At 44.3% G+C, this 14,261-nt stretch overlaps 1 protein-coding gene across 5 annotated transcripts in view; it reads left to right on the plus strand.

The window, feature by feature from the left end:
- Positions 1-14,261, plus strand: part of DENND1A (DENN domain containing 1A) — a 265,895-nt gene that overhangs the window by 135,274 nt on the left and 116,360 nt on the right. For all 5 annotated transcript variants that reach the window (XM_054998226.1, XM_054998222.1, XM_054998223.1 and 2 more), the window contains exons 6-8: positions 6,325-6,394; positions 6,670-6,750; positions 10,014-10,067. In XM_054998226.1, coding sequence (XP_054854201.1) covers positions 6,325-6,394; positions 6,670-6,750; positions 10,014-10,067 — 205 coding nt within the window. The remainder of the gene's footprint in view (positions 1-6,324; positions 6,395-6,669; positions 6,751-10,013; positions 10,068-14,261) is intronic.

Here is a 14,261-nt window from a genome sequence, read left to right on the forward strand (position 1 = left end):
CAACACACAGCTAGTCTTTTGGAAGTCATAAAAATAGGTAGTGATGCTCAAGCTACTGAATGAGGTAGTGTGAAACCCGTGCAGCAGAGTGAAGGCAGACCTAACTAGATCATTAAAAAAAATGCAGGCAGTTCTTGGTGCCCGCTCTTCTAAAACACAAACAAACATGCTTCCTTCAGACAGGCTTGGCTCCAGCACTGTGGCTTGCATGCTTCCTGACATACTCTACTGCTCAGAGAGAGAGAGAGAGAGAGAACCAAAAGGAACTTTGCAGTGAATCAAAGAAGAGGCAGAAGTATTGGGGACTGAATTATTTCTGGACATGTTGCCTATAGTTACAAATGGCTGGTGCCCAACACACACAAGATGGGCAATCACATCTCTTATTGTCCTCAATTTTATGGGCACAGGACTCTTTGAGCTTCATCTCTATGGTGCAATCTCTTGCCTATCACTCACTTTTAATATTCCTTGAACAGTATTGTTCTTCCCCTGCCCCATTTCTGTGGTGGAGCTTTGGGCAGTTTCAGCATGGAGAGTTTCCCTTCCTTTGTTTAACCTTTGACCTGTGAAAACAAGAGGTAATCAAAAGTTCTGAGGTAGCTAAGAGGAAGGGGAAGTGTTTGGTTACAAATTAAATATGAGCAAGCCATGTGCCATAAATCCCCGATTGAGCTACTAGTGTTTTAGTCCTTCAGTTCCATGCGGCACAGAGTGTTGGAATTATAAATCCAGCCTCTGTGTTCTGAAAAGGAAAACTGAAAACTAAGTCTGGCAGGCTGGCTTTCGTAAGATAAATTCATGTCTCCACTCTCTCTCAGCCCCCCCCCCCTGCCCATGTCAGCTGGTAGAAGTTTTAATACAGACTTTTAAAATTTGCTAGCTTGTGAACTAATGCAAAGCAAGAGAGGCTGTGAAGTAAAATTATTCCTGCAATGAAGGTAAACAAGATAAACACAATCTGAATCCTTGTGCTGCAGTGATCAAGTCCTTAAGGGGACAATGTAGGCATCAGTGGGTCAGTCAGGGGGCTGATATTGAACTGGAAAGTGCCTCTTGGTGCTCAGATTGATGGGAAGTGAGAGGAAAAGCAACATTTCCCTGTACTGTCAGTATGGACTAGGTCTTATCATTCTTTACATGGAACTTTTCTATAAGAGTCTTCCAAATCTATTAGCTTAATAGGCAGCAGAGGAAAAGAGGCCATCTCATAGGGCTCTGTTGCCTTGTCATGCTGGCAGATGAGGTTGCAGCACACCTGGAAGTGCTGCTGCCTTATTGTGAGGATCAGAGATGCTGCTGATTCTGCACCGAGAGTTGGAGGTTGGCTGATCTCTTCAGCTGAACATCAGACTGCTGCTGGTAATGACAGAGAAAATGATCTTTGCTCTTTTCCTAGGAAGTTAGTCTGCCTTGGTGCCCTTGGGCTGTGTGTACGTTGTGCTGGAAATGTTCAATTTAGGCACCAAGAAAAGTCGTGTCCCATAAAATAAATTTGCAAAGCTTTTCTTGTTTGGCATAGCATACTTCTGCAGTACTTACCAGCCACTTGAAATCTTGTCTACCCCCCCACCCCCCACACACACACCATCCTCCAATTTAAGACTGCAGGTGGTGGCCAAAATACTTCTGGATTTATATTTATAATCAGAAAGGTTAGAACTTGCTTTTAAAAATGTGAAGCTGAGACTTTTTCCGTAGATGGACTCTGCTTCATGATAAGATCTGCTTCACTATAAGATCAGCTTGGCCTTTTTCTCTGTGGGATTTTGGGCAATGTACAGATTTTGGGCAAAATCTGTTGATGCTTGTTTGTGGGGGCCCGTTGTGGACTGAGAACACCTGGGCTCAAATGCTCAGTCTCAGTGGGCAAGTTGTGCTCTCAGGATTGTTGACACTGAACAGGATTAGAGTTGAGAAATTCCTGGAGATTTGTGGGTAGAGACTAGGGTTTGGGGAGTGGCCAAAGTAGCTCCTGATCTCTGTAGTCTGGGGATCAGTTTGAACTTCCAGGAGCTCTCCAGGCCCCACCTGGAGGTTGAATACCCTAAACAGACTATAAATGTTAATATTTCTTATGCCTAAGAGCCTTGGTGCCGAGATCTGTGCAGGTTTCTGGATAGCACGCTTGGTAGGCATCCTGGTCTTGCTGCTGTAATGGAGAGCCAAGCTGTAAAACCAGGACGCCTACATTTCCCATCAAAACTTGAGGGAAGCTGACAAGTGTCCAACCTGTGTCAGGCGTCACTTGTAGCTTGGCTCTCAGAGCACACACCTAGAAGAGTTCCTTGAAATCTCTGAGCAGAATTGCTAGGCTTCCCATTTGCCCACTTATGGCGGCCAATGTCCAGGTAGTCTACTCTGTTGCCAACCACTGCTCTGAGCAAACCTCTGCCCTCCTGCTGGTTTGCCAGGCTTGAGGTGTTGGTGTGTCTTCCATGTTAGAGCTGGCTGCTGAAGCCCTGCCAGGCCTGCTTCTGATTACCCTGCCCTTTTTTTCATAGCTTCCCAAGTCAGACAATCGGTCTGTTTCAGAATCAACAATAATACGAGGCACTTATGTAGCATTTTCAGTATTCAAACCATTATCTTACACAAAACAGTATCTTTTGTAGATATATTGCCATATCAAAATTGAAAAGTTCCTTTGTTGGGCCAGTTTGGGGTTGATTTTTACCCTGAATTCTGGCTGGGAGTGAAGAAGCCAACAGAAAGATACTCTTCCCCCCCCCTTTCCCCCTGCAGGGCTTCCTGGCTTGTTGAAATTGGCCCATGTCTCCAGATAACTGCTTAAGGCAGAAAGTCTGCTGTGTTTTCTCCCCAGATGAAAGGGCAACGCAGGCCCTCCTGGGAACTCTCTGTCGGCGTGAGAGCCTATTTAGAGAAAAGGGAGCCAGAATATGGTTGCTTAGCAAACAGAGCCCAGGTCCCCAAAGGCACTCTCTGTTACATTTGATACTTACACCTTAGAGAGAACCATCGGGTGAGTGTCTAAACCTTTTGCTAGATGCTCTAGCTTTTGTGCTTCTTTGTGTGCCAGTATTTCTGTTGGCTGTTTTGTTAAATAACTGGATGTTTGAAATCGCAAGCCTCCCAATTTTCTGGAAGCGTAATGTGTCCCCCATAAGTTGCAAGATCTAGTTCCATTCCCCAGATAGCAGAAGCGCCCGAGAGGCCTGCGTTGTAATGATGCCACCTTCAAACTACAAAAGTATCAGGCGTATGAATTTGTTGTAGCCTACTGGGGTTTCCCCCTTCAGATTGTCAATTTCATTACAAAGTAGAACAGCAACTTTATTCTGGAAATCACGTTAAACATGGGCAAAAATGACAAAAAGTGACATACTGGGGTCTAAAAGGGGGGGGGGACATTTCTCTCAGATACTTGCATAAGTGCAGGTGCCTGTTGCTAGAGCTGTGATGAAATTTGTTTGGATTTTAGGCAAGAGAAACTTCCATCAGGGAAGCTCAGCATTTTGCAATGCAAATTTTGGCATGCTGTTTCCTCTCTCCTGCCTTAACAAGGGCTCATCATCACAAAATCTGCAATTCCCAACATGCTGTGTACTGAGTTCTCCCTCAACTTGTCATCTGCTCCTTTGCAATGGGATTTTATTGGAAGATGTGCCTCCTACCCCCCCAAGCAAGCCAACGTTGATGCCTTTCACACTGAAGCTATCAGCCTTTCTGCTATGTCTAGTTTTGTGAACTTGCAAGGTGTGCAAGTTCCTTGGCCGATCATGTATAATAGTGGTACAGAAACATGATGGAAACGTTCTAGAGTGTGGTGCTGCTGATACTGCAAAAGGGAATGAGAGGGCTGTGTTTTGTGATGGGGAGGATGTTAGCTGAGGATTGTAGAGACCTACGTTCAAATCGCTGTGGCCTTGGTGCATTATGCACTCAGACTAGCCCACCTCACAGAGTTAACATGGAAAGAAAATGGGATAGTTCCATGTGCACCATTGAGCTTCTTGTAGGAAAGACTGCTGGCTTGCATGAAAGCTAAGTGCAAAATGAAGCAGGCATATTGCTGTATAACTTGGCACCGAGAAGCAATTAATACACCCCCATTGGGCAATCTCAAATGAGTATCGCAAAGCTGGAGAGGCCAAAATGTTATAAATAGGCCCTTATGAGTGAGAAGTAACTGGGGTGGCAAACAAGGCATGGTAGCCAGCTTTGTTATGAAGGCTGTCTACTTTCTGGTCCTGTAAGGAGAGCTCTGTAAACTGTAAAGGTTGTATATATATATGCCTACTGCAACATAAATTGTTTGGTGAAGCAGGTCTCCTTCCTCAATTCCCTTCTAAATTCCTCAAGCACTGCAGCCAGCAGTTCTGCCAGTTCATCTGTGTGAAATGATAAGTACTTGATCGTACAGGAACCACAAAGTAAGTGTGACGATACCTTTTACTGGAGCAGCTGGCCTTGGTAAAACACTGGAAGTGATTTAAGGAATGTTTTAGAGACTTCCTTGTGTCCATAAAGGACACCTTTCCCCTTGTTCTGCATTGCCTACTCTGGTAAACTTATTTACTGGGCTGCTGAGTGACAATATTAACATGGAACTTGGGTCCGGCATCCTTGAAGGAAACAGTGTAAAAGTACCACAACGGGCCTATTGAAGCCATGCAGGAAGCTTTGCAGGCTTTTCTGGTGAGATACAGAGCAGCTGTGAATGGTCCCCGCAGCGGGATGAAACAGCCCCTCTTTTGAAATGGCAAAGGCCTGGGCTTTAGTTTCAAAAGTATATTCCTGCCATGGCCAGATCAAGCAGTTCACGGAGGAACTTGGGAAACATTCTAAGCTAGACCATCCTTTAATTTTTTAAAAATTGGATTGCATCATTGATTGGATGTTGTTCTTTCCAGGACCACGCCAGTCCCATCTGTATCGGTTTACTGATTTTATTTATGTATTTTAATTTTATAACATATGTGTTGCTGACATTTGCCACAAAGAGGCTCACCCTTAACTTTATATTCTAGAAACAGTAAATGCTGTATAGGTATCAGATAACATAGTTCTAGTGTATACAGTTGAGGGAAATGTACTTTGCACTTGCCCAGAGGCATATTCTTCATGTTTGTGCCAATTTGAAACACCACAAATTTATATCAGTATTTAAATATTGATGTCCACCCTTTACCTGTTTGGTTGTTTTATTTCATAGAGAAAGCTCTGTATGTGTTTGTGTGTTTGTCTGTGTGTATAAGTAAGTAAACGTCTTCCTGCGCACAGAATCTAAACTGTGAAATAGGAAGTCAGTTTTTCAAACAATGTCCCTTACAAAGACCCCGAGTGTGGCTTTCCCTGAATTGTGCTATGATTTTTTTTTAAGCCACCCTTTCTCTTCTGCTTTGAATGTGTTTGCTATGTTAATCTCTGAGCAAGGCTCTTGCTCCAAGGGGCCTGCCTCTTTGGGTGCTCTTTGGGCAGCTCTTAACTCTGAGGTTTATGAGATTTAAAACGGGAGTCAAAACTTTATGGTCCCTCTAATCCGCCTGGAATGTTTACATTCTATGGCAAACTCAGAAAAAGCTGTTCTATACTAGCAATTGTATTTCTGCCTGCTAAGTAGCTGGAAGCTTCTGGAGTTTTTTGGACCTTATTAGCGGATGTGATAATGCTGTCACAGAATGTGAAATTCCTTATCAGCAAATAGTTGATAAGCAACTTTAAATTTTATAGTAGTCCTCCCAAGCTGCAGACGGATGCTAGTAGTGGAGAGCTGTTCACATTATCTGTCACGTCTGCTACATCTCACTTCATTTATTACTGCTCCCTGACCACTGGGGCACTGACTTCTCTGCAGCTGATAGATGCAGCCATGTTGTAGCAGTGCCTTAACCCTTGTTTATACTTGATTTTCCCTGGCAAAGAGGGGATAAGAATGTGTTGCTTTCTGGTCTCCTGGATCTCAAGAGAATTCCCCAGCAGAGTGTTTTCTGTTTTATAACAGCTGACCCAAAATCAGGCATGGAAGCCTGATGCAAACCCCCACTCAGGTGATACTGCTGTGCACTTGAGTGGTGATTGTTGGCCTTGTGGGTGAATGTTTCCCTGGAAGACATGCCAGTGTCAGACAGAGATATCATACAAGTTGGGACAGAACTTCTATGCCTTTCTTAGAGCTGATCTTATTTCACTGGCTAATATATAACGAAATAAGGAGGAGTGGTTCTGCCAAAGATCCAACTAAGGTGCTGCTGTTTTGACAAAAATTGCATCAGAGTTATGCTTGCTTTAAAAAAATGTAATGCAGAATGATATTTTGAGTTTAAGAAATTAAAACGTTTTTCTCATTATGCTTTTTTTTAGTTACCTTCCATGGTTTGAAGTCTTTTATAAACTGCTAAACATCTTGGCAGACTATACAGCAAAGTGCCAGGTAATTATATGAAACTCATTTTCTCTCTGAAACTCATCTTCTCTGTATCTGGATGAGTATGTGACATTTTGTCAGCAGCAAACCCAAGGTTCAGTTCAGAGCCGACCTGTTCCAGCTTGCTGTCAGTCAGTCAAGAGGACTCCAGATCTGACACTTATGGAAATGTAATATGTATACATATATAAAAGACACGACCTACTTCATCTCTACTTCAAAAGCAGACCTCTGGAACTCAGTGCAAAGGCATCTATTTAAAAATACTGTTTTCTCCCCAGGATAGCCAATGGTATGAACTCCTGGAAGCACTTTATAAACTGCCGATCCCTGAGCCTGGTACATCTGTTCATCTCAGCGTGGTAAGTAGCACATACAGGGAAACGGAGGCAGCATCTCCATCTTTAACTCAAACAGGAAGCAAGAAGTTGCCCCCTCATGGTAACATTCTTAGTATTTGTCTGATAAATAGCTAACCCATCTTTAAGAAGGACCCATGAAGAAAAAAGGCAAATCCATGGGAAAGGTTAAAAAGATACTGAAATCTGCAGTCCTTGTTACATTATTCTACCTACTCATATGAGTTGGGGGGAGTATTAAATCATTTTTGAATGATAAATTATTCCATCAATGTCTGTTGCTTTACAGAGTTCAAGAAGGTGGACCCCAGCCCCAAGAAGGTTTCAGGATAAAATTTGAGACAAGGAAGACAAAGGGAAGGGAGGGAAATGGTGGCAGAATTCAGTGAGGAAAGAATGTGCATTTTTTCACACATGCTTCCACTTAGTTTCAGTAGGGGACAATGATTGAGGGGTTGTGATGAAGGAAAGGTGTTGGGGGGGAGTGAATGAAGGAAGTGAGACAGGTGACATCATGCAGGTTTTCTGGGAGGCAGCTCCAGACACAAGTGACAACAAGGGTGAAGAGGTTTGAAACAGCAGAAGACCTCTGGACAGCTGAAGGTGATACCTACTGGAGGACCTAAGGTCATGTACATGAATGTATCAGAATATTAGTAAGGAGGGGAGCCAAGGCTATTGAAGGGTCATGCTTAAGCCTGAGAGGGTCTTCCAAGGAATAAAACAATTTCACGAATGTGGGGTAGACCCTAAGAATTCCATTCCAGATCTGTCTCATTTCTGAGCTGGGATTAGTACAAAGGGGAAGAGGCAGCTTCCTAGAGTTGCTTGGCCCTTGCCGTTCACAGTTTCATAAAACAGCATGTACCTGGAAGACCATGTGCAATCAGAGCAGAGGTTGGAGCACTGGTGTAAAGTATCTCCCCCCCCGCCCCCATTTTCCAAATCAGAAAGATGGTTCCTCTTGAAGAGAAGCTCTACGTAGAGCTTTAAAGTTAGGAAAGTTTGAACTCTCTGCATGCTTTTGTATGAGGTACTGCCTTTCCTAAGGACTCTCTTTTTATAAACCAAGCAGCAACATAAGTGCTTTGTAGACATCTCAATAAGGACAAATTGGATGTGTTGTTAGGTGATTTTTGTGGAGCTTTGCAGAGAAGTTCTGAATGGTGGCATCTGTTTTCTCAGCTGTGATCATTAAATCAGTCTGAAAACTCTCCTCAGCTTAGACTTTCCACACCTACCACTGACTCTGAATAGCTCCCTCGTTGCTTTACTCCATAATGTCAGTCGACACGTAGGAGTACTTTGGTCTGGTGCTAGAGACATCTCAGCCACACTGAGGCTAGCTATTCCTCATGCAGTGTGTGTGTCTGATGCAGAGGACAGGCAGAGGGTGAGAGGCTGGTATGTTTTGGCCGTTGCATTCCAGTGTGCTCAAGGAATGCTCTTGACCTCCCTTTGCCTTGGACATTTCATGGGCAGTGGAGCAGGAAAAGGATATCACAGCAGAGCTTAGTAGCTGAGCTTGTTTCAGGCTCTTAGCCTGGCTGTTTCCAAACTAAATTATGGATCCAGGCTTGTTTTGTACAACTACAACCCTCTCCAACCCCTATTTGTTACCATGCAGCTGCTTTCCCTGTACCCTTTTTCTGGCATCCTGCCCTTTCCAACCAAATTAAGACAATGACAGGTTTGTGGAGTAAGGGCTGTTTGGCCTGTTTTTCTCCTTAGTGCATGAACCTGCTTTGACTGCTGTGCTTCAGTCCATATGCTGTTCACAAGGTACTTGTTACGATGGATAAACAACAGATATTGGACAGATTCTGAGAAGGCCCATAAAAAACCAATACAAAATTATATACTCCTTATTACAGCCCTGGTGCGTCGTCACATCAAGTTTTTTGAGTGCTCTGTACTAAAAAACCATTTCGTTTCTCTTGTCCAGAGAACCTACATTACATGGTTGTTGTGGGTTTTCCGGGCTGTATTGCCGTGGTCTTGGCATTGTAGTTCCTGATGTTTTGCCAGCAGCTGTGGCTGGCATCTTCAGAGGTGTAGCACCAAAAGACAGAGATCTCTCAGTGTCGCAGTGTGGAAAAGATGTTGGCAGGTAATTTATATCTACTCAGGAGGGGTGGGGTGGGGTTGAGCTGAGTCATCCTGTAAGAGTTTCCCAGGGTGTGGAATGCTAATGGAGGGAGGCTTCACTGTATCCTGAGGAGGTTCTTTTGCATATGGATTGGTGCTTGATGTGCTAATCTTCTCTGCAGGGCTATTGTCGGATATAGAGTGTTTTGTTAGCCTGGTGTTTTTCAGGACTGGAAACCATGCTCTATTCATTCTTAAAGTCTCTTCTTTCCTGTTGAAATTGTGCTTATGCTTATGAATTTCAATGGCTTCCCTGTGCAGTCTGACACCCACACCCTGGGAAACTCTTACAGGATGACTCAGCTCAACCCCACCCCTCCTGAGTAGATATAAATTACCTACCAACATCTTTTCCACACTGTGACACTGAGAGATCTCTGTCTTTTGGTGCTACACCTCTGAAGATGCCAGCCGCAGCTGCTGGCGAAATGTCAGGAACTACAATGCCAAGACCACGGCTATACTGCCCGGAAAACCCACAACAACCATCGTTCTCTGGCCGTGAAAGCCTTCGACAACCTACATTACAGTTTACACAAGTCTATACAAATAACTCTTTTTGCTTTTGAACACCATGGCAAGGGGGCAAAGAGCTATGCTCTGAAACAGGGCACTAGAACTCTGACCACTAGAAATCCATCCTGCCTATTGTGATTCCACCAGCCTCAGTTTTTTTAAAAAGCCATTTTGACCATCAGAACCCAAAATGTAGTCTGATGTTGCTTAACTTAACCTCATTGGCACAATGTTTTCACCAACTGTAGGCCACTTGAAGCACTTTTTGTTGGTTCCATTTTATCTGAGTAAAAATTCTGTGAAACCTTACAATGTACACTTTTCGTATCAGCATGTGCCATGAAGAAGATAGCATTTTTATCTCCCTTGTGTCTCTCTTCCACATGTTTGGAGAAGAAACCCAAGCCAGCAGAAAGCCCACCTATGTGGCAAGGCTTGGGAGCATAAATGAGTTGTGCAGTCACACAGAGTCAATAAGAGTCCTTAACTGGGAGGGGAGGGGGACGTATAGTTTTGTATGGCTTGAATTGTTGGGGGTTTTCTGTATTTATTTTTAGTTTGTAATGTTTTATGTCTCTGAGAGTCTTCTCCTTCTTCCCTAGCACTCTTACTTTACTGTGCCTGACATCAGAGAACTTCCCAGCATACCTGAAAATGTAAGTAAGAGTTTCTGGACCATCACATTGGCCAGATGTAGCTTCACTGGAGGGTCTGTGAGGTTCCTGAGGTCTCAAACTGGGGACAGTGTGACCCTCCAGCCAGTCTCAGTACAACTGTAGTCATTTGCATTTTCAAAAGTGGTTTCAGTACAAGTGTTTTAAAAGCTTCAAAGAAAGAGGTCCAGTTTGAGTATAGCTGTGTGTCATTGTCTTGAGACACAAAGAGAAGGTAAAAAGCCTATCAGACTACAGTTTATAAAATACTGGCATCCGCATTGTAAAACGTGACACAGAGGGTCTGGAGGGGGAAAAATAATAAACATCATTTTTTTTACCCACCCATGGAAGTGTTTGCAAAGAGAAATAAATAGCCTACAAGTTTCTTCTGTGTCCAGGCAGTTGTCCCCAAAATCAAGTATTGTGCTCCCTCTGCTGGCTTTGAAAACTGACCTCCCCCCTTTCACTGTGAGAAGTAGTAAGAAAAAGGGAGACTGAGCGTTAAATGGATCCATGATGAAATTGGACCAACAGCCCACTGAAATCTGTTTTGTAAATATTTTTTTTAAATGCCACAAACTGTAAGTTTTATGCGGGCTCTGAAGCAGAATAACCAGCTGTTTCTTTCAGGAAGGAAAATTTGAGATGTAAATATCCAGGCATGGTAAAAATGTTTCTGCCTTTAAGAGGATCTGGAACCATTGGGCATTTCACTTAGTAAGCAGAGACAGTCCTCTGGACACATGGAGAATGGCCTGGGATTGAAGCCAGATGCTTAGGCCTAGTGACTGCCAAACGACTGGACAGTGCCTGGATAAGAAACATTTGAGAGCTCTGAGTACTAAAGGAACAGCAGCAGGTCAGCCAGTGTGGTAAAAAACCTTCACGAGTCACTGTGATGTACTAGTCAGCATGCTGGACTAGGACTGTGGAGACTTGGGTTCAAATTCCCACTCCACCATGGGATCAAATCCCCAATCCTCACACCTTGCAAGCTCCAAAGACTGAGATCTGGATTTTGTAAAGGTGTGCTCTGCGCAGGTACAAAACCTCTGTGTGTAGATTCACAGATGGCCATGCCAAAAAAAATTGTTAAAAGTTAGTAAACAGTAAACTCCTTTCCTCTTGAGAAAAACATGCTTGGGTTTGTTGCATTCAGTTTACATGTGGGTAAAGTGAAAGGCATGCAGCAGTAACATAACAAGGTTGAAAATGGCTATTCAGCCTCTTGAATTGAAGCTCTTATGGCTGGTTATACACAAAGCCAAATGTTTGTGTGCACATGTGTTTGCGTGCACACCCAGAAGTTGTCTTCCGAAACAGGCTTTTCCCCTCACCCTCTGTCTCTTCTCTCTGCTAGCATTTGTTGGCTGGAACCCCAACATATGAGTCAACTTCCTGTAACATTTGATCAGTAGATATTCTGAATGATTGTGAATCAAAGGACATTATAAAAACCCAAAGGCTTTACGCCAGAAAAACTTGGAAGGAATTTTAGAAGTTGGATGTTCAGTCTGTGAAAAGGGTGTGACTGAGGGTACTCGAAGGCATCTTTGTTTAGTATTGGGGTGGGCCAGGAGCAGAGAATGGGTGTTGGGGAAAGACTACAGAGGATTTCAGTTGCATTGTTGTTGCTAGGTATGTCCGGAGAAGTTACCTTTAAGGAGGCTGAAAACATTCTGGGGAAGAAAAACAGAGTAGGGGATGTAATGAAAAATATAGCCTCATAAACTTTGCACGTGTGGGTCTTGGAGTGAAGAGAAGCAGATGCAAAACAAATGCTGAAGAGGGAAAGCCTGTTGAGTTCAAGAGTGGTTGATGCATTCTCTACTATACTGGTAGTTTCTTCTTGGCATTTCTCACTTTCTAAGCATGTCTTTCCCTCCAGTGCTCTGTAACTGGAATAATACTTGACACACAGTTGGTACAAAGTAGATTTTTAGTTGAAACTACAGCAATCATCTGTACTAGTCAGAGTTGTGAATTCTCTGTGCTAAAAGCTTTAAGGCCATGAAAACTAAATCTATTTGAACAGCACTGCAAGTATTTGATTTCTGCAAGTTATTCTGCCTTGACTAGGCCTGGGGAAGAAACATGGGGCTGCATGGAGAAGCAATGCAGCCTTGGAGGTGGTTCTTTGCAGCCCTTTTAATTTAACAAACTCTACTTCATGTTTAGTTAAGGGTCAGGTCTGCGGTTAGCTTTAATCTTCATTCTTGACTAGGAACTAGACCTATAGAGTTAAGTGGGCTTAATTCTGCAAAACCCCCTCCAAAATAGTAATTTGTTGATTGGTCTTTTAATTCTTACAATCTTTAAGAGGTTTCCAGCTTTCTGCCTGTCTTGTCTGCATGCTCCATCTTTGGGCACTTGCTGTGCTTGAAGAGTGGTCCTTATTGGGACTTTAGTATTTAGTATTTACATGTCCAACTGTCTCATTCCTATATCCTTTTTTTCACAGTAGAGCAGCTGTGTTCATACATTTTTGATGGTGTGCCCTCCATTTCACTGTCTGTCATGGAAAAACAGCCTTTCTGTATCAGCACAGCCAGTCTAGCTTTCTTTCCACTCAATTCTTCTGCCACTCTGCCATGCCATTCACTAATCTTGTAATTCATTCACTGGTTGCACTAGGACTGAAGCATGCACCAGAAACTTCTGATCTCTCTGTGTTCGCAGCTTTTTAAAGAGTGCTACAGTATTCTAAAACATACTCTGTCAGTGATTATAAGAATTTTCTTGCTCAGTGAATTTTTATGAAATCCTGAAAACTCATCAGATACATATCAAACTTTTGCATCCTTTTCCCGTATTTCCCCCTGTTAACTTCCCCTTCTGCCAATGTTGGGCTTTGTGTAGCTCATTCAGCACGGACAAAGATAAAAGCAGCATTTGCCTTGCTGGATTTCTCAGTCCCAGCTGCCATGCATTGGATTTGAAGCCCCACCAGCCCATCTTCTTGTGAGCTGCATCCTTTTAAGCAGGGCTTTTTTTCAGCTGAAACGTGGTAGAACAGAGTTCCGGAACCTCTTGAAAATGGTCACATGGCTGGTGGCCCCGCCCCCTGATCTCCAGTCAGATGCGGAGTGGCGCGGAGGGCAATCTAAACTCCCCTCTGTCTGGAGATCAGGGGGCTGGGCCACCAGCCATGTGACCATTTTCTCCAAGGGCAACCCACTGAGTTCCGCCACCTCTTTTCCCAGAAAAAAAGCCCTGCTTTTAAGTCTAGGTGAGATTAGAGGTGGGCACGAACTGCAATATGAACCAAAAAAACGCACGAACCAGGCCGGTTCGTGGGTCAGGAAAACGTGGTTTATGGGGCTGTGTTTTCCACGACTTTTTGGCCCGGTTCATCACATTCATGAGTGGTTCGTGCCCCCATACAGGCTGGTGCCGCTGAGGGGTGTGTAAAACTGACAGCCCCGTTCTCCTGCCACCAGCGAGTGTCAGGAGAAGGGGGCTGTCAGTTTCACACACCCCTCGCCGGGTTCAGCCCATGGGCTGAAGCCATGCGAGGTGAGTGAAGCTGACAGCCCCCGTTCTCCTGCTGCCCTGGAAGTAGAACGGAGCTGTCAGTTTGACAGATACTGCGCCGGGTTCAGCCCATGGGCTGAAGCTGGTGCGGGGTGAGTGAAGCTGATAGCCCCCTTCTCCTGCCACTTGGGGGACAGGAGAAGGGGGCTGTCAGTTTCACTCACCCTGCGCTGGGTTCAGCTGATGGGCTGAAGCCGGTGCAGGGTGAGTGAAGCTAACAGCCCCGTTCTCCTGCCACTCGGAGGTCAGGAGAACAGGGCTGTCAGTTTCACATGCCCCCCGCTGGCTTCACCAGTCGTATGAAGCCTGCGTGGGGTGTTTTCAGACTGACAGACTTCTCCTGCCACTTCGGGGCGACAGGAGAAGGGGGCTGTCAGTTTCAAACACCCCGCACCAGCTTCAGAAGCCGGCGCCGGGCGTTTGAATTCCACGAACTACAAACCATGAACCGATTTATGAACTGGTAAAAGTTTGTGGTTCCTGGTTCATGGAACAGCGATGAACCACAAATCAGGTGGTTTGCTTTTTTTCGGTTCGTGCACGTGTCTAGATGAGAAACCTGCTTTTGCCAGTGCATTAAAGATGGCAGAATGGGGGATAGATTGACCCTTGCAGCGTGCTCCATCCCTTGCCCAAGCCTCAGTCAAAAGTTAATGAGTA

The sequence above is a fragment of the Eublepharis macularius genome, chromosome 14 (assembly GCF_028583425.1).
Source record: "Eublepharis macularius isolate TG4126 chromosome 14, MPM_Emac_v1.0, whole genome shotgun sequence".
Lineage (NCBI taxonomy): Eukaryota > Metazoa > Chordata > Lepidosauria > Squamata > Eublepharidae > Eublepharis > Eublepharis macularius.